The sequence below is a fragment of the Juglans regia genome, chromosome 2 (genome assembly GCF_001411555.2).
Source record: "Juglans regia cultivar Chandler chromosome 2, Walnut 2.0, whole genome shotgun sequence".
NCBI classification, from domain to species: domain Eukaryota; kingdom Viridiplantae; phylum Streptophyta; class Magnoliopsida; order Fagales; family Juglandaceae; genus Juglans; species Juglans regia.
Window position 1 is genome coordinate 2,308,059 of NC_049902.1, and position 26,111 is coordinate 2,334,169.

The 26,111-nt window shown below is 38.8% G+C and overlaps 2 protein-coding genes across 2 annotated transcripts; one reads left to right on the forward strand and one right to left on the reverse strand.

Moving 5' to 3' along the window:
• Window positions 1–2,413, forward strand: LOC108985873 (L-type lectin-domain containing receptor kinase S.1). The gene has a single exon (XM_018958331.2). It carries the CDS (start codon window positions 163–165, stop codon window positions 2,137–2,139), a length of 1,977 nt encoding a protein of 658 aa, XP_018813876.1. The 5' UTR covers window positions 1–162; the 3' UTR covers window positions 2,140–2,413.
• A 1,386-nt stretch (window positions 2,414–3,799) lies between these two features.
• Window positions 3,800–7,190, reverse strand: LOC108985875 (ferric reduction oxidase 8, mitochondrial). Its single transcript, XM_018958333.2, has 8 exons — window positions 6,802–7,190; window positions 6,586–6,679; window positions 6,311–6,496; window positions 5,996–6,233; window positions 5,539–5,866; window positions 5,189–5,447; window positions 4,376–5,043; window positions 3,800–4,247 (listed from the first exon to the last, which is right to left on the reverse strand). The coding sequence occupies exons 1-8, from the start codon at window positions 6,956–6,958 to the stop codon at window positions 4,063–4,065; spliced, it is 2,115 nt and encodes a 704-aa protein (XP_018813878.1). The 5' UTR covers window positions 6,959–7,190; the 3' UTR covers window positions 3,800–4,062.
• Window positions 7,191–26,111: the final 18,921 nt, after the last annotated feature.

The following is a 26,111-nucleotide window of genomic DNA, read 5'->3' on the forward strand; positions in this document are numbered from 1 at the left end:
CTGCTGGCTTTCAGACCGGCGGTGCGTATGGTGAATATAATCAAAATTATCACTGAGTATCCCTATCCAAATGGGTTTTTGACCAATCCTCCGCAGCTACTTCAATTTCTCTCTGTCTCGTAGCCGCCGCAGATCACCCTTCATTCGCCGGAATCTGTACGGATGATGCTACTCATCGTCTTCCTACTATCTCTCATCTCTCCCCCCACCTTTGCTGTCGACTTCCTCTTCAATTCCTTCAATGGGATCGTTAATTCCACCAACCTCACGCTCATCAACGACGCGCTGCTCGACTCCTCCGTCGTCCGTCTCACCAACGATTCGAACCAGTACTCCTACGGCCGAGCCTTCTATCCCACCAAGCTCTCCATGAGACCCACCGCGAATTCCTCCACGATTGCTTCGTTTTCAACCTCCTTCGTGTTCTCGATACTGCCCAAGATTTCCACAAGTCCTCAATTCGGCCTCGCCTTTGTTCTGTCCAACAGTACTTCCCCACCAGGCGCGATTGCTAGCCAGTACTTTGGGCTTTTCACCAACGCTACTGTTCCTACCGTGGCGCCCCTTTTGGCGGTTGAGTTTGATACGGGACGAAACCCCGAGTTCAATGACCCGAATGATAATCACATCGGCATAGATCTCAATAATATCATATCGACCAAGACCCAGCCGGCCGGTTACTATAATTCGACCGGGGGTTTTGTCCCCGTCCGAATGCAGACTGGTCAGAATATACGAGCTTGGATCGATTTTAATGGTACCGACTTCGAAATCAATGTTACCATAGCGCCGATTGGTATGTCTCGTCCGTCTAAGCCCACGCTTACTTTCAAGGATCCGGTTATAGCTAATTATGTTTCGGCTGAGATGTATGTTGGATTTTCTGCGTCGAAGACTGAATGGATTGAGGCACAGAGGGTTTTGGCTTGGAGCTTGAGCGACACGGGATTTGCTAGGGAAATAAACACGACCAACTTGCCCCTTTTTGAGCCTGAATCGTCGTCTAATTCTATGTCAACTGGGGAAATTGCTGGGATCACCCTGGGTTGTGCTGCCTTTGTGATCATTTGTGCATCTGGGTTTTACTTGTTTTGGCGAAAGAACAAATTGCGAGATGAAGAGGATGAGATCGAAGATTGGGAGCTTGAATACTGGCCGCACAGATTTTCCTACGAGGAGCTTAGCGAGGCCACTGATGGATTCTCCAATGATGACCTTCTCGGCTCGGGTGGATTTGGCAAAGTCTACAAAGGAACTTTGACAAACAACACGGAAGTAGCAGTCAAATGCGTGAACCACGATTCGAAACAAGGGCTGAGAGAATTCATGGCAGAGATATCCAGCATGGGCAGGCTCCAGCACAAGAATCTTGTCCAAATGCGTGGTTGGTGCAGAAAAGGCAACCAACTCATGCTTGTCTACGACTACATGCCCAATGGAAGCCTCAACAAATGGATTTTCGACAAGCCTACGAAGCTACTCGGCTGGGAACAACGCCGCAGAGTGCTTGCCGACATTGCCGAAGGCCTGAACTATCTTCACCACGGTTGGGACCAAGTGGTAGTTCACAGAGACGTTAAGTCCAGCAACATACTACTAGACTCGGACATGCGAGGTAGGCTCGGAGACTTCGGACTCGCCAAGCTATACCAGCACGGTGAAGTCCCCAACACAACGCGCGTGGTCGGGACTTTAGGCTACTTAGCACCCGAGCTCGCAACTGTGGCCTCACCCACGTGGGCCAGCGACGTGTACAGCTTTGGAGTGGTGATACTCGAGGTGGCTTGTGGGAGGAGACCGATAGAGATGGCCGCGACGGAGGAAGAGGTGGTGCTGATAGACTGGGTGAGGGATCTGTACGTGAGCGGGAAGGTGGGTGAGGCGGCGGACCCGAAGATGAGAGGTGAATATGAGCCGGAGGAGATGGATATGGTGCTCAAGCTTGGGTTGGCTTGCTGTCACCCTGATCCCCAACGGAGACCCACCATGAAGGACGTGGTAGCAGTATTGGTGAGCGAGCAGGATGCCGCTGCTCCGGCGGATTTGCTGTCAGACTTGGCACGCGGCGACAATACTATCGGTGGTGGTTTAGGCGGTGGCGAGTCAGAGGAGGTGGCGCCGCTGCGATCTGCGGTGTGAATGCCTTTCTTTTTTTTTTCAAAATTTCTTTTTGTTATAAAAGAATTTATTATGAATGGTCTTCACTGACTTCTGAGAATTGACGCACCATTTTATTTTCCACGACGTAGTTCACATTACTGTCTTTTTTTAATGTAACAAAAAGAAAAAAAAACATTTTTATGCATTTTGTATTATATTTTGTATGATTTGTATTTTTTTCTAGTAAAAATAAATCGGGCTTTGTTTTGGATAAAATTAAAAATTTGTATTCATTTTAATAAAAGAGTTCTTGAAGCCATTGATTAGTTGGATATAATATTGTTAATTAAGTTGGATTTTTTTAGCAGTATTATATTGGATCTTCTTTTGACAGACAGAATAAACAGACCCCATAATATTATTTTTATGGTCCATTTGTCTAATCTTTAATCAATAGATGCATCTATTAAAATGCTTTGTCAAATCATGCATAGACTTTTCTCAATTTATAATAATTATAAAAAAATAGTGAACAATTCCTTTTATTTTTAAAAAATATCATTTTTATTCCTCCAACAAGAAATCCAAACCACTAAAATTATTCTTAAATAAAATGTTATGAATAAGAAAAATGATACAATACAATCTTAGGCCCCGTTTAGATATGAAGATTGTTTCATCTCATCATTATAATTTTTTTAAAATTTTACATAAAATATAATAAATAATTAAAAATTTTCAAATCTTATAATAATAATAATATTAAAAAATAATATTCTAATAATATTTTATTCAACTCGTCTAAAATCATCTTATCTTATTATCATTAAGAGATAATAAATTATGAATTGTGCAATGAATCGAGAGGGTTAAATGACCATTTTGACAGTATAAATTATTATTATGCAAAAAAAAAAAAAAAAAAAAAAGGTTGTAGTTTGTGAATAATATATAATTTTATTTACTTTTCTTTATCATCTTCCATGCATATGTAAGCTAAGATAGAATGATCAAATACATTATCCTATTCGTTGTGGTCCTCAGAGTCAAAGAGATGAGGTCCATTGTGGTGTGCTCTGAAAAGAAAAAGGAGGGTCTATTTTGGGGGCCTTGGCATGTTGTAGGGCAAGCTGAGAAAATAGATAGTGCCCAATGTCATCTTCAATTTATGTAGCCTTACTGCCTTACCATTGCCTAAGATTATTAAGCTAAGAGTGATTGATGTTAGTACCATCAAGTTGTTTTTAGCATCTTGATTTGTCTACCTTTTCACCAAGCTGTTTTGTAGTACTGTTATCACGGTATTCTTTTGCCATAAAAAATAATGCTCAGTACCATCACCGCTCATGTATTAGAAGAGAAGTCAAGAGTTAGAAAAAGTCTTTGCTTCCAAGCTAAATTAAAGCAGTCTTGACAAGGTTATATACTTATGACAAGTTGGTGGCAAGTTGGTGGCAAAACATTAAGGTGATTATTCTTTTTCTTTTTTCCAGAGAAGACCTTGAGAAGTGCAAAAGAGAAGTCAGACCTGCCAAGGTTTATTTTTACCTGAATGACCTGCACTTACAGTAGTCAAGGTTTATTTTTAGAGCCATTTGAGCATCACGAGCTATCTCTCCATAAATGAAAGGTTGAAGTTAATGCTTTTGGCTAGGCTCTTTGGACTCCTTTGAGTTCAAATTGAGATGATGGAATAGAATCATGTAACATATGATCAGGAAATCCATTTTGAAAGAGAAAGGGGTTCCAAACAGTCTAGAAAAGAACTACTAAGGGTTCCAAGTTCTTGAGGGAATTCCTAGTATCGTATAGTACAAACATGCACATGCTGCAATTCCTTACTTAATGGCCTAAAGACCAATCACATAAGCAAGCAATCTAGACAAACCTCTATCATGATCTCCAGTAGAGGTATGCTTACATTAGACACTATCTTGTACTTTATATGTTGTGATCGATGCACTAGAGTGTGAAGTTGAGGGGGTGGAAACTGAAGTGTGGTTTATTTTTCTTGGCGCCCCCCATCTTGAAACCTTGAGACTTATGCTGGCAGACTGTAGCTACTGACTCTTTCATTGATTCAGGTCCACACACCATGACTCCAATATCAGATCCACCCGTTTCATTTGGAAACTTTGCAAATATATCTGTTGAATTCACTCGTTAGATCCTATTCCGTTCTTAGATTCCGAGACTAATTTGTCTTTGCTCAAGATGCTCAAGAAAAAAAGGGAACAAATAAGGAAAGTTATGGAAAGAGGAATACAGAAATTACCTTGGAAGTCGGGCCTTCCTCCAAAATGGACTTCATGTTCCTCAAGGGCCATCCTTGATTCTACATCCATGGCTTTGCCTTGTTTTTGGAAGATTAGTGGAGTCTCATTCTTCAGCCTTCTCCATCTCAAAATGACTGCCACCAAAGTGGAGCATATTAAAGCTATGACAAATGAAGATATGAGAAGTAGATCAGCAACCCAAGAAGGAGTCTTTTCCTTGGAGGCCTTCTTTTGGGAGGGAACAAAGATACGATTGAGACAAATAAGGAACACAAGGAAAACAATGGAGGCAAATCCAGCCAAGGCTGCAATACAGAGCAGACTTTCAAGTCCATATATTGCATAATTCGAACATTTTGTGTTGAACTGTGCAGTTCGAACTTGAGATGAATCACATAGAAGTTCTCTTACAGTTGGACCATCTTGCACTTCTTGAGTCACAAAAACTTTTAGTTTTAGATGCCATCTTTCTGTTGACTGGCTCTGGAACAGAGATGAGATTGAGTTTAACACACATACATCTTGAGATTTCTTCACAACATATATAAGTTGCACTCTTGTGGGGAATCTATATTTGCCACTGGTTTGTGCCGAGGCAATTTCCTGTAAAATGCTTAGAAATGGAGTTATCCCAATTCCCCCGGCGATCATAAGTAGACTGTCATATCTGCAAGAAGATTTCTTTTTATTAGTAAAGAAAATTTAAATCCTACGAACATGATTTCTAGGAGATGATGAACAGTTGAGCATCTTGAACAAGTCCTATAACTAATTCACAGAAAATTTTAATGTAGTTGGATCGTTTTCTACACCTTAGGAAGTCGACCGAGGCAGGTCCATAAGGGCCTTCAACTGCTATTGGTATGCACTTCGTCTGGTCCGAATCTGAGTCTAGATCAGCTTGTATCAAGTCATAGAGCGAATTTGTCCACCATCCTTCACATTTAATTATGACAGACATGGAATCATCATTGACACTAGAGCTCGAGGTTATACTGAAAGAGTGCCACTGACATTTGGAGATACTTGGTATCTTCATAAATAGCACGCTTGTCGGGGTATACTTCAAGCCTGCAAATGAGTTGGAAAAATTGCTTCATGGAGAACTTTCAAGCCTTTTCTTTTATGATTTTCTAGTAACTGAAAGGGACTGCAAATTTACTTGGATCCTTGGGCAAAATAAGCTCTATGGCTTTGGAAGGGAAGACACGTGCTGCAAGAATGCAAGATTCTGGTCTTGATTGTACGATTCGGAGTATTTTGTCAAGGCCAAACAGGAAAATTCCGGGGAAAACCATATAGAAGTGCCGATCTCCACCATGAAACAGGAAAAATACTAGGAAGACTATGTAGAGATGATGCGTGTAATAGAAGAGTTCAAAGTTTTTCCTCCTTATCTGAGGAAGTGCTGTAATCCAGATCACTAGCCCTGTAACAAGACCAATCTCCCCAGCAAGGTATATCCTCCCAGTTTTCTGCCATTTCCATATCTGTTGTTCAATAAAAACAAGCCACGGAAAAACATGATACAAGTTAAACTGAAATACCAAGTAGTAGTGATGATGAAAAATAATCTGTAAAGTGAATGACTGAAATGGACAATAAAAGGGTATGATTACCTCGTCCTGAATGTGGTGACTGATCCCCCAGATGAACAAGGTGCTTGCACCATGTAAAGTGGCAAAAGTTAGCATTGCTGTCCCAACCCAGATGTGGTATCTTACTGAAGCTTCAAACTGAATGCCAAGTAAGCGAAAGATTGCCAGCCCCCTTAAAATTGGCAGAAGCAACAAAGCCAGGCAGGCTTCTGCTAGCAAACCAAACCGGGTTGCCACTCTTAAGTACTTGAGTTGCCATCTGGAATACAAATTAAGCATTAAAAATGGTGAAATTGTTGGTTTTCTGTGTCGAACATATCTAGCAAAGGTACTTACAAATTCAACTTGAGTTTTTTGTCTGGCATCAACTTCTTGAAATCATTAGAGATGTGGGCATAGAAAGTCCATGCTAAGAAAAGGACAAACAGAAACACTGCCAGAATTTCAATACCGGAGAGAACACCAATAAGACTGTTCACAACCACTGGATTTGAGAAAGTCACATGTGTAGTCCTTCCTTGCCTGTCATACATTTTTAAGCAGGAGAAGAAAATCAATAAATTAAGAATTACGGTGGCGATGTTCTAAAACCAGATGAGAGACAATAGTACCTGTTTTTTGGTTCCCTGGCTTTCAGATCCAAGTAAACAAGTCCGGTTATAGCCAAAGCAATCAGGGGAAATGTATACACAAGAAAATCAAGACCTGCAACATATTTCCATTATTAACTAATGTTAATTTCACATTCAATTATGAAACTCCTGCTTAATTCAGTGAATTTCTTGGCAGTAGGTAAAACTTAAATGGATGAAGTCTTGAGAAGGTACCATAATATCCAAGCACAGTACTCCTAGCAGTCTCTTCGGCTCCTTTCCATTTCCTTGTCCACAGTTGTGTGGGCTTTAGAAGCCAAAGGGAAATCCAACCGGTAAATAGTAGAATCATTAATACCTTTGTAATAGCAAGAAGAATGGCCTTTGCCATGTCTGTCTGATAATATGCTGCAGTGTGCAGTTTTCGAGTTCTAGTATGAAAGAGTTCTCAGTATAAATAAATTCGAAGAAAGATTAACACCACAAGGAGAAATAATGGCTGAGTGCTGCCCCACCACCTCCCTAAGAGTGCCTGATATCACCTTGCTGCAGTGCGAACTGCAACATCAAGATGGATATGTGTATCTTATGAAATTCTCCATTTCCATCATTTCATTCTTTACAATAAAAGTCCAAATTCTGGTTTAGATGGGATCAACTTTTTTTATAGGTTGAAGATCACAAAGGAGGCATTGCCTCCTTCCATAAAAACAATGATTAAATGTCTTTTCAAAGTCAGGGTCAAATATTTTTTTGGTTTGTTTGTTCCACAATGGCTATATTCGTTCAGGACAAATGAATGAATCACTGTGCTTAAAAATTTCCTAAAAGACGGTATATTATATATTTTCAGTCTTTGAAAAAAAAAAGGGAAAGGCATGCCTACATAACCTGTGAAAATACGTGATACCTATGCCATATATATGACATACAGTAGATACCATTCAAGTCTCATGTTGTTGTAACAGGTCAATTTTTGCTAATTTGTCACTCACTTCTAGCCCTTTGTTAGGATTATCTGGTTTATTCTAGTAAATGGTCCCTGTATTTAGATGTAGTGGACTCATGGTCCACTGCTCATGCCTTCCTTTTACCTCACTTTATGCTATTATATTCCTTTGGTCGGAGATAAAAAGTGAGTGAACTAGAAAAACAAATGGGGGAAAAGAATAATCTCATATTGCCTGTGAACAATGTCTTGAGGATGTTTATAAGGAATGAACAATCATCTCTTGTTAAATCGATTTTATGAGATGAGTTAGGCCCACAAATTTCTTCATGGTATCAGAGCCTGCCACAGGTAGGGTTGTGCAGAAAAGATGTTGGCCTGGCCCGACCCGACCGATAAAAGCGGGTTGAACGAACTTGTGGGTCAAACCCGCTAACTATCGGTTTCGATCCAACAATCACAGACCTTATGCCATCCATCCCCAAATCTCAAACCATAGCTGCCATCACTCCCCATTTCTCTCTGTTATCACCTAAGTCGTTGTCATCGGCAAAGTCTATGCCCTGCATGTGCTGCGGCTACGCGATAGGGTTGATACTAAGCCAAGCTCGCGAGGTCGGAGGCGTAGTTTTGTTGCAACGTTGGGCCCCATTTTCTTTGATGCTCTGTAGACTCAGACAAACTAGACAAAGATCAAAAAGGAAAAGCGAAAGGAAAAAACTCATTTAACAGCACAAAACTCCAACCTTTCAGATATTAAATCCAAACGTAAAAATGGAAAACACTATGACTCTCTAATCAAAAACCAATTAGACACAAAACAACGTCGATTTATTGGCAAGAGAACTACTTGGATCTCTGCCTCATCTTTCGGCGCTTCCTCTTCAACCTCCTCATGCGCTTCTTCTTCCACTGTGAAACCAAAGAGCAAACCCCAGTACGAGATTAGAAAAATTAAAAACCGTCCATTTTTTAGTTTTTAGATCGAGCAAATAGTAGGGTCCGACAAATATCATATGGCAATAAGACTACAATCAAATCTTAACTTGGCCCTTATGGTGATTCAGTGTCTAAGTTCCTTCTCACCCTCGCTTTCGAAACCCTAGTAGTTCGGAGTAGGCTGCATAGAGAACGATTTGGAGGCTTTGAGAGAATTTATAGCAATTGAAGAAGAAACCCATATAGGCTGTGGGTTCGAAGGGGTTTTAAAAGACATTTCTGGAGATTGGTTGATATTAGACGGGTTGACCCGACTAGATTCGGGTCGGTTTTTCCTATATTGGCATGGATGTCGGATCAGGTTGGGCCCAAGGATTAGGAAAAATATTGGCCTGCACATAGGGGTGATTAACGGTCCAGTCGGACCGAACGGACCGACCGTTTTGGTCCGGACCGGACCGGACCGAGACTTAGACCGGTCCGGTCTGGTCTATATTTTAGAGGACCGAAATCATTCGGTCCGGTCCACGGTTTTTTCGGACCGGACCGGACCGAATGAAAAATTAAAAAAAAAAAATTTATATATATTTTATATATAATAATTGTACAATTAACAATATAAATTTTTAAATATATTATTAATACTTGTTAATATTCTATAAATTAACAATATTTTATATATATCTTCATTTAACCTATCACTATTAACAATATAAAATTTTAAATATACTATTAACACTTGTTAATATTCTATGAATTAATAAATATATAATATCAATTAGATAATTATATAGTAATTATATAAATTAATAATATAATTTTCATCTAATTTATTATCATTGACCATATAAAATATTTTTTTATTAAGTTTGTTACATAATCCACATTAATAAGTCACTTAATTTAATTTAGTATTTTAAATAAATTTTTTTATTAATTATTTAAAAAAAAAAAAGAGGGCGGACCGACTGGACCGGACCGGACTGATAGCTATTGGTCCGGTCCGGTCCCTTTGGGTGTTCGGTCCGGTCCGGTCCGGAAAAATAATGGACCGAAAATTTTCGGTCCATCGCCAGACCGGACCGTTTGCAGCCCTACCTGCACATGAGGGAGGGTGTTGAGGAATAATCTCACATTATCTGTGGACAAGGTCTTGGGCATGTTTATAAGGAATGAACAATCCTCTCTTATTGAACCGGTTTTATGAGATGAGTTAGGCCCATAAATTTCTTCATCATGGAGGTTGGAATCACATATTCCAAACACAGCAACCTTATGAAAGGATCTACATTAGGTTGAAACAAAATCAATGATATAGAATGGGTTTACATTAGATGATTCGATAGAGTAAGAGCCGATGCTGTTACCGTAAAATACTAAAAAACACAATCAGTGAAAGATAGGTTGAAGCAGCCCATCATCATTGACATTGTAGGATTACCAGGCTTTCTTATTAAAACCCCACGTGGCATAAAACTAATCAAGTTGGTAGATCCAATTCATTACATGGAAAATGGCAATCCTAAATAAAAAAAGTAGTTAAAGAAGCAATAAGTTTGCAAACAGTAACTCGCCATGGATTAATCATGTCAAAGGCTGCAGAGACTTTATCTGAATTTCGGTTACAACCAAGAAAAATATACAAACATGTCATTTACTAGCTTGAGGGAAACAGAACCAGAAGCAATCATGTATGCAGGCGTAGTTTGGTTCAGGAACCAATGATAGTCGGCATGTGATATTACATGAAACGATCATTACATCAATGGGAATGATCACTGATCAGTATCCTATAACTGTAGATCATGTGAATCCAACCCTTGAATCCTTGATGTTTGTCTGATATTTTGTGTCATTCTACTATAAAACCTTTTGAATCCTCATTGTGCATGTTCACTTCCAAATCCATAATTTTTTTCGGAATCCAAATTAAATTTTCGAAAGTGGCAATCATAGTCTTAAACAGGAGGACAAGTGGTGAGTGGTGAGACGTCCCCCTCAATCAGTTGCTTTCAATACGTGAAATATTTAATTAAACGAGATAGAGTGTAGAGTTTGGGTTCGAACTCAGAACCTCTACTTTGATACCATATATACAAAATCACCCATCATTCCAAAAATTTAAGCTGATAAGAATAAATAGATTTAATTATTTGTATTATATTCTTAATATTTAATATAGAACTAAGACAAAACAATAAATGACAACACAAATAGAAACTAAGATTAAGAGATCAGAGGCCATGGTGGGCAATTTATCTCCACTAAAATTGGTGCTTTTTAAGCCGCTAAAATTGGAACATTTCAGTACAATATTTCATGATTAGTTTGTGGGGGTGGACTGATGTCTCTACAGTTTACACCATTCAGCAGGTTGTTAATCAACTTGTATACATCCAACACGATATCCTTCTGCTCACAAATGTTATTATATTACATTACTTAGAGGTCCTGCAATTTTGTCACGTTATGATCTATGGTCACACTTCTCATTCATATTGTCATGGGGCAGTGAATGTAAAAGCCTGCCGACATGTTCAGTATAGGTTCAACATGAAAGCACAAAAATGCAATCGTGGTGTTTGTTTTTTGTCAATACAAAATGATAAAAGAGTCTAAGCGCCGCACACGTGTTGGCAATACATGATGTATATACTTTACTTTGAGTGATTAGTGCATGATTATAGAACAAATCAATCTTCTAGAAAAGTATCAACCTTAAACACTTGATCTTAACGTTTAACACCTAACTTTGAGCGTTCTGTTTGTGGAAAATTTGGCGTCTGAAACTAATAAAACTATAAGAAAGGCGAAGTTTGATAATAAAGAGTCTCTCTCTCTCTCTCTCTCTCTCTCTCTAGTTTTCTTACTTTCGATCAAAACATCTTATAGAAATGAAGCTCGTAGGCCAAAAGAAATTCAGGTGCAACAGCACCAATCCATTTTTGAATAAGCAAAATGATTGAAATTTCTCAGAAATTTCTTGGAAAAGAATATTATTAATAGCATTAGATATATCATTTCTCATCTGTTATATATATATATATATATATTACTCGATTTTCATTAAAGAATATATATAATAAGAGTAGATGATCACCGAAATATTTCTCAGACCTTTGAATATTTGTGTAAAATGTGATATGAATGTCATCTTCTTATTGGAAACTGGAAAGTAGTGGACTTTCTTTCAAAAGTGGATTACATTTTGCAGTTGATCATTAGCGTCGTGTAATAGCCAGGGCGGCTCAATGCACACGGTGGCCTAAGGCAAGAATTTAAGATGAGATTATTTTCAAGAACTTTTAATATAATAATTCAATCAACTCTCCAATTAAGTATAATACAAATAAACAGATTCTAAAATATACGATTTTTTTTTTCCCCTATGTAAGTTTCAAGATCAGAATTTTTTTTTTTTTTTAATTAAAGGTATGTGACTTGATTGTCATAACATTTAATTTTTAAAATAGAGGTCTGAAATTCAAAACCACCTCTCCCAAATCATAAAAAAAAAAAAAATCATAAAAATTTTATTTTCAGATCATGATCAATATTATTTAAAGTTGAGATTAAAATCTAAATTTTGTATTCTATTCTTAATTAGTGTATATCTTAAATAACTACGCTTTTATGTTATAAGGTGTTTATTAGAAATATTGCTCTATTAATTTATTTACAACTCATAACAAAATGTTAAAAGAATATTGAGAAGTGTTCGTTACAATATTAACCTTTTTTAATATTTATTTTTTATCAATTTTATTTTTTGAAATAATATAAATGACATTTTTTTAAACAAACCACGTTAGCAGGGGCTTTTTGGTGGGGCTTAAGGAGTGGGGGCTCAGGCAAGCGCCTTAGCCGCCCTGCCCTTTGAGCCGCCCCTGTGTAAGAGATCCCTTTGCTCACGCAAGCACTAGCTAGGCATATGTGTCCAGATACTCTGCTTAGAATTAGATGCTAACTAAAGGAGTTGTATGGATGTTTGGTGAAACTTAGACTAAATAAAAAGATCACAAGGAATTCCAAACCGACCAAATCTTTTGGATATAACCAAGATGTTTTATTAGAGCGTCTTTATAAGATGATGATAAATGGTATCAAAACCAAAGATATTGGAGCTAGCACAGCACAAATCTTATCGAAGATGTCCGAAATTTAAGAGTAGAGATTATGATATTACCCGAATTAGGCTGCATGATGAAGCTGGCTCACTTTCATTAGTCCAAACTTACTTTGAATTAAGATACATTTGAATTTTCAAGAGGAATTTTTGTATTCTTAAGTATCTGTCTTCCCTATCGTCATCACAATCCAAGCCCATAAGTCATGGTGTACATTACTGTGTCCACAAGTAGCTCTAGTGCTTATTGGAGCATCAAACGGAACTGTAACATGCAGTTCAGCAAAACAACTTCAAGCAACCGAGTCAAACGGAACTGCAACAAGCAGTTCAGCAAAACAACTTCAAGCAACCGAGTCTTCAGCTTCAGCAAAACAACCTGGAGCACCCGAGTCTTCAGCAAAACAAATTCCTCAATTGCCGTGCAGAGTGAAAGAAGCAAAGCCGTGATTCTTGGGATTCTTATCTTGATATTTAATTTTTAAATACTTCCGTATCAAATGTAATTTGTTATACCTGTGTACTATATATAGATCACATCAGAACACTTTAATGAACATAATTTTGAATATTCAAACTCTGCTTTCTCTATTTTACTCTAAGACTTTACATGGTATCAGCCTAACGATCCCACATCTTTGTTTTCCTCTATTCACCATGTCTACCTCTACTCTTCCTCTCTTCAGTCCCACTTCCTCTCTTAATATCACCAAACTTAGCCGTCACAATTACCTCACTTGGAAAGCTACTATGCTTCCTTACTTGAAAGGCCAAAAAGTTTTTGGTTATGTGGATGGCACTCTCAAACCACCACCACAAGAATTACGTGCTGCTGATGGCACCTGCTCTCCAAATCCTATGTTTGACACATGGGAAATTCAGGATAATTTATTTCTAAGCTGCATCAATGCTTCTCTCACTGATGAAGTTCTTGCACAAGTTGCACATTGCACTTCCTCACATGCAGTTTGGACGGCTCTTACCTCTGCCTTTGCTTCCCACTCACGAGCTCAGTCCATTCATGTGCGCTCCCAACTTTCCAATGCACGTAAAACCACCCAGACGGCTAGTGAATACTTTCTGCATATTAAGCGCTTGGCTGATGATCTCGCTCTTGCTGGTCATCCCTTAACATGTGATGACATTATTACATATATTCTTGCTGGTCTTGGACCTGAATATGACTCTCTTGTCACCACTGTGTCTGCTCGTGACACCACTATGCCATTAGAAGATTTCTACTCAATGCTGCTCACATGTGAGGCCCGTATTCAGCAGCACTCTCAAACGGTTCCCTCTATAACTGCCTCTGCTCATGTTGCCGCTAAGTCTCCCTCCTTCAACAACTTCCGAGGACGTAGCTCTCAACCTTTCCGTGGCAGGGGGCGCAACCGTGGTTCAGGCCGAGGTAATTCTCCTTTTCGTCCTCCATCCCCATCTAATCTCTGGTGCCAACTTTGTGAAAAACCAGGTCACACAGCATCTCGATGCTACAAACGGTACGATCCTCATTTTCTACCTCCCCCACAACGTCAACCTGCACAAGCAAATCTCTCTACTGGCCAACCTCAGCAAGTATCTGATCAAGAATGGCATGCTGACACTGGCGCTACTCACCACCTAACAAATAATCTGCATAATCTCAATCTCCGAACAGACGAGTATGTTGGAACCGATCAAATACAAGTTGGTGATGGATCAGGTTTGACTATTACACACACAGGCACTGCCTCTCTTCCCACCCCTTCAAAATCTTTTGTGCTTGATCAAATTCTTGTTGTTCCACAAATCACAAAAAATCTACTCTCCGTTCAAAAATTTACTCAAGATAATAATGTTTATTTTGAGTTTCACAATTCTTTTTTTCTGATTAAGGACTACTCGGGGAACATCCTGCATAAAGGCCATAGCAAGGATGGGCTGTATTGCTTTTCCCAGCCTCTCCAACGCACTATTTCTACCGCTTTCATTGGTGTTCGTGTTTCTATTTCTGATTGGCATCGTCGCTTAGGCCATGCCTCTTTTCGCACTGTCAATCATGTGCTGCATGCTAATAAAATTCCTGTTGGATATAATAAAAGACAACCTGTCTGTCCTGAATGTGAGATGGCTAAAAGCCATAATTTACCTTTTTCATCTTCTCCTAATGTTTCTACAAAGCCTTTGGAACTAATTTATTCTGATGTCTGGGGACCCAGTTCGGTTATTTCCAGTTATGGTTCTCGTTACTATATTTGTTTTTTGGATGATTATACTAAATTTATTTGGTTGTTTCCATTAAAACACAAATCTGATGTTGAAGTCATTTTTCTTCAATTTCAAATATATGTTGAACGCCATTTTGAGACCCAAATTAAAAAAATTCAAACTGATTGGGGTGGCGAGTATCGTCGACTAAATGCTTACTTTAAAAACTCTGGCATCCAACATCGTCTCTCTTGTCCATATACACATGAACAAATGGGTTCTGTTGAGCGTCGCCACCGTCAAATCGTGAAAATGGGTCTTACGTTGTTAGCCCACTCTCACCTACCTACATCCTTTTGGGAAGATGCCTTCCAGGCTGCCACTTACATTATCAATCGTTTGCCTACCAAAATCTTGCAAAATCAATCTCCTTTTGAAAAAGCCTATCAACAAAAACCTCACTACAATTTTATGCGAATTTTTGGGTGTGCTTGCTGGCCAAATTTACGCCCTTATAATAAGCATAAAATTGATTTTCGGTCGAAAACGTGTATTTTTATTGGTTATAGTCTCTCACATCAAGGCTACAAGTGTCTCGATTTATCTACAGGAAAAATATTTGTATCCCGGCATGTTGTTTTCGATGAGTCATTCTTTCCTTATAAAAATTGCAAATCCACCCGTACCTCCATTCCACTGCCTAATGCTTCATTACCTTTGTCTTTAACTCCTTCACTTCCACGCCCACTCACCCCTTCTGCAGGTAATAGTTCTTGTTCCTTTGATCCACTGTCAACAGCCCTTGATCAGGACCCAACTACTTGTCTACCAGAAGTCGAGAACACAGATATCCCCACTGCTCCAGCTCAACTTGCCACTTGTGCTTCAGATATTTCAACAGATCCTCTAGCTGCACCTCGGCGCATCATAACCCGTTCCCAAACCAACAATCTAAAGCCAAAGCTTCCCTTTGTCGGCTTAGTCAGGTATCCCTTACCAACATGCTTACTCGCAGATTGTACCTCACCATTTAAAGAACCAACTTCGTTTACTGAAGCATCCAAGCATGCTTCCTGGCGTGATGCAATGAACCACGAGTTCAATGCATTGATCAAAAATGGAACTTGGGATTTAGTTCCACCAACACCTCATCAAAATCTTGTGGGAAATAAATGGGTATATCGCATCAAAACCCATGCAAATGGACATATCGAACGCTTCAAAGCTCGCCTGGTTGCCAAGGGGTACCACCAACAAGCTGGTGTCGATTTCTCGGAAATGTTCAGCCCAGTGGTAAAACCGAGCACTGTTCGCCTTGTTTTATCTCTAGCAACATCCAAAGGTTGGCCTCTTCGCCAACTTGACATTCAAAACGCTTTCCTCCATGGCGACCTCCATGACGAAGTATATATGCAGCAGCCTCAAGGGTTCCAACACCCAGATTTTCCACATTATGTTTGTCGCTTACGTAAAAGTCTCTATGGCCTTCGTCAAGCACCTCGTGCTTGGTTTTCAAAACTAACGGAAAAATTGCAGCACTATGGCTTTCGCGGATCCAAGGCAGACACATCCCTCTACATATTTAACCAAGGTCCTATTTATTTGGTAGTTCTTATTTACGTGGACGACATCATTGTTACAGGTTCTAGCATCGCAGCAATTACTAATTTTATCACTCAATTGGCTCATGCTCTTCCAGTTAAGGACTTGGGTGAATTATCCTTCTTTCTTGGCATCGAAATATTGTATGATGGATCCGATCTCATTCTCACACAAAGGAAGTATATTGCTGATCTTCTCTGCAAGGTCCAAATGGACAAGGTCAAACCGTGCTCCACACCGATGTCCACTAATTGCCAACTTTCAAAATTCGAGGGAAGTGATTTTGAAGACCCGCAACTCTATCGAAGCACTGTCGGTGCACTTCATTACCTGGGATTTACACGGCCTGATATTGCCTTCTCTGTCCATCGAGTTAGTAAATTTATGCATAACCCCAAGGTGCCCCATTGGCTAGCTGTGAAGCGGATTTTGCGTTATCTCAAACAAACAATCTCCTTTGGCCTTCGTTTTTCCAGCAGCTCTACTCACTCACTTCATGGTTTTAGTGATGCCGACTGGGCGGCAGATAATGATGATAGGAGAAGTGTTGGAGCTTATTGTATTTTTCATGGAAACAATTTGATCTCCTGGAGTTGTAAGCAACAGAAAACGGTTGCACGCAGCAGTACAGAATCTGAGTATAAAGCACTTTCCAACACTACTGCAGAAATTCAATGGTTGCAGTCCCTACTACATGATCTTGACCTCAAGCTCCCTCACTGTCCGCAGCTATGGTGTGATAATATTGGAGCAACTTACCTGTCTTCAAACCCCATGTTCCATGCCAGAACCAAACATATTGAAATTGACTTTCATTATGTACGAGATCAAGTTTTACAGAAGAAACTCTATGTGTCGTTTTTGTCCACCAAAGACCAACTTGCAGACCTTCTTACCAAGCCACTGGCTGCTGCTCGATTTAATTTATTAAGACACAACCTGCATGTGCAAGAGCTGCCCATTTGGTTGAGGGGGCGTATTGGAGCATCAAACGGAACTGTAACATGCAGTTCAGCAAAACAACTTCAAGCAACCGAGTCAAACGGAACTGCAACAAGCAGTTCAGCAAAACAACTTCAAGCAACCGAGTCTTCAGCTTCAGCAAAACAACCTGGAGCACCCGAGTCTTCAGCAAAACAAATTCCTCAATTGCCGTGCAGAGTGAAAGAAGCAAAGTCGTGATTCTTGGGATTCTTATCTTGATATTTAATTTTTAAATACTTCCGTATCAAATGTAATTTGTTATACCTGTGTACTATATATAGATCACATCAGAACACTTTAATGAACATAATTTTAAATATTCAAACTCTGCTTTCTCTATTTTACTCTAAGACTTTACAGTGCTCAACCATATGAAGAAGTGCAAGAAACCCAGAAGTCCTCTGATTGTGACATATCTCGAACTTTTGAAGATCATTGAGCATATAATCGTGATGCCTGCTGGTTTCAAATGCTGGAAGCTTAAATCATGGTTAAAGTTATTATCCATACCACATGAGTAAGTTTGTTATGAATCCATAAACCATCTGAAATTATAAATTCTTTTCTTTTTATTTTATTTTCTTTATTTTTATGTTCGTAATAGAAAGTGTGGAAAATCGAAAACCATACAAATGTCGATTGAGTAGAGAGAGAGATCTAGGAGCGATGGCTCTCGATATATATTGTCTGTCGAACTAACATTAACCATCGAAACTAATCAGAACTTTGCTCGATCTTCAATTTCCTGTAAAATTTATTAATTTCTATGAATTTATTAGTCATAATTAAAGCTAAAAATGCATGAGTTGAGGAAAATAAAAAGACATGCATTAATATTAGGAAGGGTTTCTAAAAGTTTTGTAGGCATTATCTATCTATCGTGTGCATGCTAGTATATATATGAAGATATTGCTGAATTATGTTGATAAATATGCTTTCAAATCTCGTTCATGAGTGGTTTCCATTGATCAAAAGGTCATAAGAAACATAAAAAAAAAAATTAAAAAAAAAAAAAAAAAACAGCCCAAATTGACAACTATGCATACGTAAAGCAATATCGGTCTCGATCAACAAGTTTTGAGATATCTGTAAAATTTAACAACCCGTAAGGTCACATTCACTGATATTGGTTTTTCAAAAAGTAGATTCTCTGAGGTTTTTGTGGCTTTCTTTTTTTATGGTTTTGTTTTTCAAACGTTTTAAATTCCTGCATGCATATGATCATGAGCACCAAATTCTTGTGTAAGTTATGTTTTTGGTTTGAAAATTGGTCCCGGATGTGCAATGTGATCTGTCTAGCTAGGCCATGTGGTATGTTCTGGCAGCTTTGCTATGTCAGTTTGCAGTTTCTTTGCTGCGTAATTAATGTTGGGAATCGATAAGTTGTAGTACTATATACTTTCCCAACGTTAATAAAAGATCAGTACTAGGGCATGGTTATTGGTTTGAATTGTCATCTTTCATCAAAGAGCTAGGAGAAAAGGAAGTTGTTTGTTTCAAAAGTAAACACATCTTGCATGCTCAATTCAATTCTATGATAAAAGGTATCTATCTATCTATCTAGGAAGAAAAGGGTTAAGCAACATGTAAAGCTTGTTGATATTGCAGAAGTTCAAGTCTCCTGCAATAAGCCGTGAGCTGAAATTGAATTGTCAAGAGATATATTCAAGTACTGAGATGGAATAGATCATCATCGACCTAAACCTTGGGATATTTAAATGTCGATGGAATTAGTAGCTTTGGACACAAGACTCATCATCCATCATTCATCTATCTCTTGGCATGCATGTTAAATGAACGGTTTCTTTTCCTACTGTTATAGTGTTATGCTACTTAAGTTCTTTACTTGAAGAGTAATTCTACATACAACCGTAAAGTGCGTAACCCTCGCATAATTGCTTTGAAAAAGAGTGGGATCCACTATTAAAAAATTAATTTTTTTCATGTGGGTCCCATGTTTTATTCATTTTTTTTCAAAGCGATTACGCGGCGGTTACGCAATTCACGATTGTAAGTATATTTTCTCTTACTTCTTTTATGATGTTTTTTATTTGCTCGAGAGTCCATAAGATTTTCCCTAGTGTTATTTTAATACCTTAATTTGTTTTGTGATCAACAAGGTTTAAGGTATTTGAATCTGTAATTACAGTATAATTGTTCTGTTATATTTAAATGATCTCTCTATATTCTCCTATTTTTCTATTTTCTTACTCGTATATCTGAAAATGTTACATGAAAAGAAGAAATCCTCAAATAAGTAACAGTAGCAAAAGTTGCCAGCATACATATATAATACTTATACATATATAATACTTGTTCTGTTATATTTAATCCCAAATTCCCATTCCATCATACATATATAATACTTATACTAGCTGGCTAGCTGGCTAGCTTGAAGATAGAGCCAGGCCCTTTTTTGCTTTGTGTATACCTTTGTATATGAAAAGTTGCCAGCAGCCTAAATATTGGGAAATTATCAATTTTTGGCAAAGGTTTGCAGAGAAAATGGTAGTCATCTTGAGAAAGGAGATTATAAGAATCAACTCATGTCTGTCGAATTTCAATCCGAACCCACCCAACACTAGTTTGGCCTAATTCCCCGTGTTTTCTTCAGAAAAAAGGTACTTCGATATATTAGACAATTATTTTGTCAACTTGGAGTATAAGTGCTTCACAACCAAATGAGAAGTAGTACAAAGTTATGATCAAAGATCAGTACTTTTTTTTTTTTTCTTAAGAAGAGGACGGAATTTCAATTTTATTGATAGCTCTCATTTATGGCGAAAGAAAACCGTAGTAACAAATTAAACACATGAGAGTTATAAATATTCATAAAAAATCAAAACCCAGACATAAAAAAAACCATAAACATCCAACCACTTTACAATATACCCAAAAAACCACCCTTATGATTAGTATTAAACAAGTCTAATATGAGGTAGACCCATCTTTTCTATGCGCAAAATTCCTTTAAGACGGGAAGGAATATCCATTTAGGACCACCATTGGCAACTAATCCCTTTCGCTCCCATCCTTGCCATAAAATCTGCCGAAGCATTCCCCTCCGTGTATATATGAGATACTCGAACATGAAAGCACTTAACAATATCTATGACTTCTTCCCAATAGTCCTCAAGATACTAGTTTTCACAACTCTGCTCCTTTAACCACTTAACCACCAACAAAGAATCTAACTCCACATCAAGATGCACAATACCTATGTTTTTTAACATTCGAATGCCGTGTAACAAATCCATCAATTCAACATAGTTATTAGAACTTGTGCCAATAGCAGCCAAGAATGCCATAAGTAAGTTACCTTCCGAGTCTCGAAGAACAACTACAACATTTGCCAATCCAGGATTCCCTCTCGAGGCCCCATTTATGTTAAGCTTCAATCTGCCTGCTTGCGGACGCTGCCAACAAACAAGCCGTGTAACTTTTCTTATTGTAGGCTTGACTAGGATGTTGAAGTCGTTGAGAATAGCTTAATCCCATGGAGTAAATAACTTCCTTGTCTTTAACTTTTCCCCAACTCTCACCATCCAAAGCTTAAATTGAAGCCAAACTGTCGTTGACGACTGAAAGACCCCTTCTATCCTAGCACGACAACGCCTAAGCCACAATTTCCAGATAATAATAGAAGGCAATATGCCTAGAACCTACCCCATTTGTGAGCTCTTAGGCGCCTTTATAAGTCAGACATCAACAATTTGATTCCATGTAGAACCTGACACACAACCTAACCTAACTTGAGCTGTTGCACGTTGCCAAACCTATCTTGCAATATGTCCTATTAAAAGCACATGATTTAAATCCTCATACCCACTCTTCGAACAACAATCATATTTTGATACCACCGGGATTCCAACAGATTTTAATTTGTCGTCAACACTTAGTGCGTTGTTAAACGCCTTCCACATGGTGAACTAAATATTTTTAGGACAATAATGTCAAACCCACTCAACCCATTGGATTTTAGGAGCTCGAACTCTATTACATTGCCATGCACTCTTAGATGTGAATTTCACATTAGTATTCTCCTTCCACACAAGCACATCCGCACCAACCTGAGCCTTGCTCAAAATTTTCATGACCTCTTTAGCCTTTTCACCACCAAGGAGATTAACTAGTAATTCAACATCTTAGCCATTCTCCACCCTACACTCCTTCACTTGTAAGTTTGAATTCCCACAATAGGATAATCATCTCCAAGGCGACCGTCATCTACCCAGTTATCCAACCAAAAAGCCACATTTCCATCCCTAACTTTCCACTTTGTCAAATTAAGGACATCTCCGGAATACATGAATGGACCATCCTCCAAAACCGAGTACCCTTACCATGTTCCAAAAGCAAAATATGGTGGTTTTTGACATATTTGGCTTGGAAAAATCTGGACCATAAAGAATCTTCTGTATTTACCTTCCAAGCAAATTTCATCAATAAGAATTTTTGAATATCATGAAAGCTTCTGAATCCCAACCCCCTTCTACCGCTGGCAAACAAAGTTTATCCCAAGACCTCCAATGCTTCTTTGACTTCCCATCTTTAACACCCCAAAAGAAATTACTAAAGCTCCTACTAATACTCTTCATCACCAATAAGGGAACATGAACAATGGAAAGCAAATGAATGGGAAGACACATTAGAACATGCTTCAACAATAATACCCGAGCACCATTCGATAGCAATTTATTTTTCCAACCGTCAATCCTGGCCTTAAATTTTCCCATAATTTCTTCTAGATGCACTGCTTTCAAACGACCATAAATAATTGGCACTCTCAGATACTTAAAAGGCAAGGAACCTTCCGCAAATCCTAGAATTCTTAGCAAGGCTCGACGTTTAGCAATCTCAATATGCTTAGAGAAGGTTATAGAGGATTTAGCCTTACTCACATTTTGACCCGACCACCTCTCATAAATACTAAATGTATCTGAAATAGCCCGTACCGAGACTTTACTACCATTAGCAAAAATTACTATATCATCAGCATATAACAAATGTAAAATAATAGAGGTAGATCGAGGATGTGTAAACGCACCAATTTTCTTTTGTTGAAACTGATTCTTGATCAACCTTGAAAGAGTTTTTTCAACAATAATAAAAAGATAAGGTAAGATAGGATTACCTTGCCTCAAACTACGTCCACCTTGAAAGAATCCTCTTGGTACCCCATTCATAACCATAGAATACCAAGGTAGGGAAATACACTTCTTGATCAAACCACAAAACTGCATCGAAAAACCAAAAGAAACCAGGACATGCAAGAGAAAACTCCAATCAACACTATCATATGCCTTTGCCATATCAATCTTAAGAATAATATCCCCCCCCCTCCCGGGAACCGATTTGTTGATACTATGCACTAGTTCCTGAGTTAGACTAATGTTATCAAAATACTACGAAGCCGAAAAAAAATCTTGCTTCGGGGACATGATCCGTCAGAGAAGAGGAGATAATCGACTCACCATAATTTTTTAACAAACCTTGTAAAAAAGCCAAGCATAAGTTGATGGGTCTAAATTTGTCAAAACTAGCTGGAGCCTCAACTTTTGGAATTAGGGCCAACTAAGAAGTCGAAAAAAACCTGGGCAGGTCAGCACCCAAGAAAAATGTCTGCATTGCCTATACTAAATCCTTGCTAACGATGTGCCAATAGGCTTGATAAAAGCAAGAACCAAACTCGTCAGGTCTTGGACTGCTATCCATAGGGATTGATAAAACTGCATCTTTAACATTTTGAATTGAAGGGAGTTGGACCAATCTATCATTATCCTCCTCCAGAATAACATGTTGCACCAAACTAGATAAATCCAGATACTCCTCCACCTGTTTGTGAGCCAAAAATTGACGAAAATATTCCACTACCCCATTATGTATTTCTGCCGAACTTTGTAACCATCTCCCATCCTGTAAATTCATCTCCTTAACCTTTCTTTTTTTCTTTGAATTGAAAGCCAGAAAAAACAAAGCCGATGCTTCTCCTTTATTCAGCCAAATCTGCTTAGCTTGCTGACGAAGTCGCATCTCTTCTTGGTCTCGCCACACATCCAATTCTGACTTTGCCACTAAATAATCCTGCCCATCTTCTTCATCATCCTCTTCCTGAAATCTTTCCTCCAATCTCTACAACCGATCTTCTAACTGATTAATATGTTGACCCGTGTTACCAAAGACCTCACAATTCCATAGTTGAAGAGTTAGTTTAAGTTTTTTGAGCTCCTTGGTCAACCTCGGCATACCATGATCATCTATCCTATCCTCCCAAGCCTTAGCACAAAATCCAAAAAAGACTCATGCGTAACCCACATTTGATGAAATTTAAAAGCCGAGAAACCATACGACAAGGACTTTGGTTCCAATATAATCAAGATTGGTACATGATTTGGTGTTGTGCGTGGTAAATAATGCATATAAGCCTCTGGGAAAATCGTGATAAAATTTGCACTAATCAAAGAACGATCTAACGGGGCCCAACTCCTCGCCCTCCCCTCCTGGCCATTACACCACGAAAACTGATTCCCTCAAACCGTAAATCAAACAATCCAGCTGCATCAATAAATCTATTAAATTCTTCCATTGCTGAGAAATGTCGTGGACGTCCTCCTCTTCTCTCAGATTCCTTCCTTATGATGTTAAAATCGCCCACAACGATCCAAGGCATTCAATCAACTACACCAGACAACAAAGAATTCCAAAGCTCCCTACATTCAATCAACATACACTTTGCGTAAACAAAAGAGATGCAAATACATTTATTATGGGCTGTCATGGTTATAGTAATAAATGGATTAGTGGCCTCCACCACCGAAATTGATCCATAACTTTCCTCCAAACTCTTCATTAGACAAACAACTTGCCATATTCAATCTTTGTTCTAAACCACACAAATGACTCGTAGACAAAAATGGCTCCGGCACAACAATGATCTCCGACATATATTTCCTCACCAACTTTTTTAATATCCTCTTAGAGGTTCCAACACCTGTAAGATTCTAAAATAAAATGGGATTCATCATAAATTGAGCTTATCAGGCTTTCTTTTAGCCCAGGTGGTGCTCCTTACCTTTATACCTCCTTTATTGACAACTATATTTTCCGACTCTGAAGAATGTGCCTTACATTTTCCCAAGTTGTCCAACCCCTCCTTCGTCTTAGAATCTGAGTAAATCCTCAAAGTTTTATCTCTAGTATCATTTTCTTCCATTTCAACTTCCTTCACGACAACAATCTCACCTTCTTCCTGAACACCAATAGTCGTGTCAAAATCTTCTTGAACTAGAGGACTCCCCACAACTACAACCCCATCTTGACTTACCCCAAAGGTTCCCACGAACCCCTGGGTTGCACCCTCCTTAGTCCTCACCTCAACAACTCATTCCATTCCCACCTCCTCAGGTTGTAATCCCAACTTAGCCACCACCAGCTCACAACTAATTTCCTCCTCTATACTTAATCTCCCTCCTTGAACACCTTCTTCCACTGCTTGCATAGTCTGGTCTTCCTCACTTTGTTTATTTTCCTCGTATCTTGCACCATCCTAGCAGTATCCTTAGGCAGACCTTCTAGATTGTGATTCACAACATTCTAATTACTAGTCTCCGCCCCATCGTTCACCCCATTATCTATTACTATTCTTTTTTTAATCTTTGTGTATCCAAACTTCTCGTGCCTTGCCTCTCTCTCCCTAAGGCTTCTCTCCTTTATTTTCCTCCCATTTACAGGTGGTTACGTTATGACCTTGCATGCATCAACGAATACAAAAGGCAGGAAGGGTTTCATAAACCACTTCCTGAAGCCTGCTCGAAGACTGATGGGGCATACCAATCCAAAAAGACTTCAGCGGCGGCTTAGAAACATCCATCCTAATGCAATCTCGAGCACCATCTATTCACGTTGCGCACTTTGTACTATTATCCTGGTGAATAAACTGACCAATAGGTAGAGTGATATTACACAGGAAAGGCTCGTGATAATAATTCGGTGGCAAACTAGGCAAAACAATCCATACTGGCACCATGGATGTCTCACGATTTTCATCAAAGTCAGGACTCTATTGAAACACAAGGTGTGACACTCCTTCTACCTCGCAAGACTCCCTCGAAAATGCTAATGAAATCTGGTTCATTGGAGAACCTAACAAATATAGATCTAGGATTGAGCATTGCCGAAATCACCGACTATGCCTCTAGGCCCCATCACCTCTGACAAACGGCTCTTATAATGTCCAACGATGGCCTCTGTCTTATAAACTTCATGACCAGAGAAAAAGGGAAAGGATATGCAGAGTGATTAACCTCCTCCTTCGTGAAAGTAACATACGGAACTCCTTAAAAAGCTTTTAGCGGTCGTAGCGGAATCTATACCTCAGAAAGAGGTTGAGGAGTTTGTGCCATCATGTCTGCGAGAGTCCACTGCATCCCTGGTGGAGCTGGGAGACTTTGAAGGACCCAGGCGGCAGCCATACTATGTGCGAAGACCAAACCCTAGCAAAGGAAAAATAAATCTCTACCATGTCAGCAAGGCAAAACCCATTTGTACTCGAAGATCAGTACTTGGCCTTACATGCAATTATTTAGTTCTTCACTGGTTATATCACGTTGGAAAGTGAACGGATTGGATTTACTCGTTTAATCTCAATGAATCACGTCCCTTCATTTTCATAACTGGACATATTTAATAATTGTTTTTAACTAAATGTAAGCCAAAATTTTATGTTCTTTCTGTCTGTTGGTAGAATTAACCAAAATG